Raw genomic sequence first — 2,139 nt, 5'->3', positions numbered from 1 at the left:
GGCGCAGTGGCTCACACCTGTAATTCCAGCACTTTGGGAGGCTGAGGTGGGTGGATCATGAGGTCAGGAGTTCGAGACCAGCCTGACCAACATGGTGAAACCCCGTCTCAACTAAAAATATAAAAATTAGCTGGGTGTGGTGGTGAGCACCTGTAATCCCAGCTACTCAGGAGGCTGAGGCAGGAGAATCACTTGAACCCAGGTGGCAGAGGTTGCAGTGAGTCGAGATTGCACCACTGCACTCCAGCCTAGGTGACAGAGCAAGACTTCGTCTCAAAACAACAACAACAACGACAACAACAAAATGAGCTCTTAAGAGGACAAGTGTAGCCAAAAGAAACAAATGAATATGCAGGACACAGTTTCATAATTTGTGCTGCTCTTGAATTAGTAATATAGAATAATCAAATGGAATACATTATAATTTTTATTCAGAACATGCTAAAATAATAACTATTTTATGAGTACCCATTAATGTCAATTATTATTCATTATTAATACTTCACCACCAAATTAAAGATGTGTCTGTGCTGCATTCTCCTATACTTGTTTCTTTCTCGGGTATTATGATAAGACTCAATTGCTTCATAACTAATTAATGATTTAATGCAACTTGGAAATAAAAATTGAAATCTAAATACCAGATATTAAAGTTGATATGAGATGACATTCTCTTATGTTCTCAGATTGTTTATCTAATTTTGATTAGTGGTAAATATTTGATACTCTTCTCAGGATCTTCTTTCAAGTTCCAAGTAATTCTTTTTCTTTGTGGGGTGGGGACGCAGGGGGGAAAATCACTCATTTGTCTTTATTAAAGAAACTTAGAAAAAGACCAGACCTGGCAACCAAGGGGTGAGGTACTGGCCAGGAAGATGGAGTGGGCTCAGGTCCTGGGGATTTCAAGTGCAGATTGATGGCCTGGGAGAGGCCAAGGAGACCAGATCCTGACAGCAGCTGAGGAGGTGCCCAAGGGCACGTTCAGGCACTGGGGCCATCAGCTTGTTCTGTGGGCAGGGGTTGGAGGTTCGGATGCAGGGTAGGTTGGGCTGGCCTGGAATCTCCCTGAGGCCAACCTGCCTTGTCTACCTAGATCATCCACTGGTCCTGATCCTTTTCGTTGCCTTCCATATCCACCTCATTGACCTCTCCATCATCAGGTGACTCATTGTAGTCATTCATCTCGTCTATGTACTGCATATCCTCATCACCCTCTAAGTCCTCTTCACTATCCTTATTGTCGTCATCATCCTCCTCTTCCTTGTCATTGTAGCATCCTGAAGCTGGCTTGCCAATAGGAGCCAGGTTGTTATCTTTCTCTGCGATGCTTTGGAGCCAGGCCTGATGCTGCTGTTCCTGCTGTTGCAGCTCTGTCTCTTCCACACAAGGTCGATCCAGATTAAACCAAGTGTCAGTCCTACAAAGGAAGAGTGAGGTAAACAAAGTGGACATGGCTCCTAGACTGGGATTGAGTCCTGGCTCCACCACTTACTAGCTGTTTGACCTTGGCCAAGTCACCTAACCTTTCTTGGCCTCAGTGTCCTCATTGCACTGTGGGGGAGGGAGCTGCAGCCAGTGGCGATCTGGAAGGGCTTCACCCAGACTGAGTAGAAGAACCCACCAGAATCCGGGACTCACCTCCAGGTGGTTTTATGTGATCATCTAATCCTGTCATTCTAATTTTGAAAAAGAGAGACAATTCAGCAGAGCCATTAATGTCAAAGCTTTTGCTTGTGTCAATATATTAATCTAATGGGAAATGCTCTAGAACGTTGTAGATATTCATGTCCCTGCAAACAATCGCATCACATCTAAGATCTTTCTCAGAAGAATGTGAATTTATTCTAAAGTATTTCCTCTTGAAACCCAGAGGGTAAACGTTCTATATATTTGGATACATCATTTTTGAAAAGTATTGGTATTCTCCCTTAAACCTCACAAAAGTCCTACAGAGTAGCTACCTTTAATTCCCTTATTAGCGATAAGAAAATTGAGACTTGAATATTTAGCAAGTTTTCCAGAGGCTAACAGTTTTGAAATTCCAGATCCAGGCCCAGAAACACTGGCAAGATTCACTTCACTCCACCCTACTGAAGTTGTTACCCAAGAGAAGGATTTGAAGATCTGACCCCACCCAAA

At 43.3% G+C, this 2,139-nt stretch overlaps 1 protein-coding gene across 1 annotated transcript; it reads right to left on the bottom strand.

Annotated features, from left to right (window-relative positions):
• Window positions 1-1,060: 1,060 nt before the first annotated feature.
• LOC105704648 (anaphase-promoting complex subunit 15-like) lies at window positions 1,061-1,452 on the bottom strand. Its single transcript, XM_064364637.1, has one exon. It carries the CDS (start codon window positions 1,450-1,452, stop codon window positions 1,090-1,092), a length of 363 nt encoding a protein of 120 aa, XP_064220707.1. The 3' UTR covers window positions 1,061-1,089.
• Window positions 1,453-2,139: the final 687 nt, after the last annotated feature.

This window comes from Aotus nancymaae, unplaced genomic scaffold (assembly GCF_030222135.1).
Source record: "Aotus nancymaae isolate 86718 unplaced genomic scaffold, 86718_ANA_hifiasm-v0.15.2.pri h1tg000058l, whole genome shotgun sequence".
Taxonomy (NCBI): Eukaryota; Metazoa; Chordata; class Mammalia; order Primates; family Aotidae; genus Aotus; species Aotus nancymaae.
This window is presented reverse-complemented; position numbering and strand designations above follow the sequence as displayed.

What these genes read in the sequence shown, in the direction of transcription:
- LOC105704648 (XM_064364637.1), bottom strand. Translation starts at nt 1,452, where the DNA reads ATGTCCACTTTGTTTACCTCACTCTTCCTTTGTAGGACTGACACTTGG.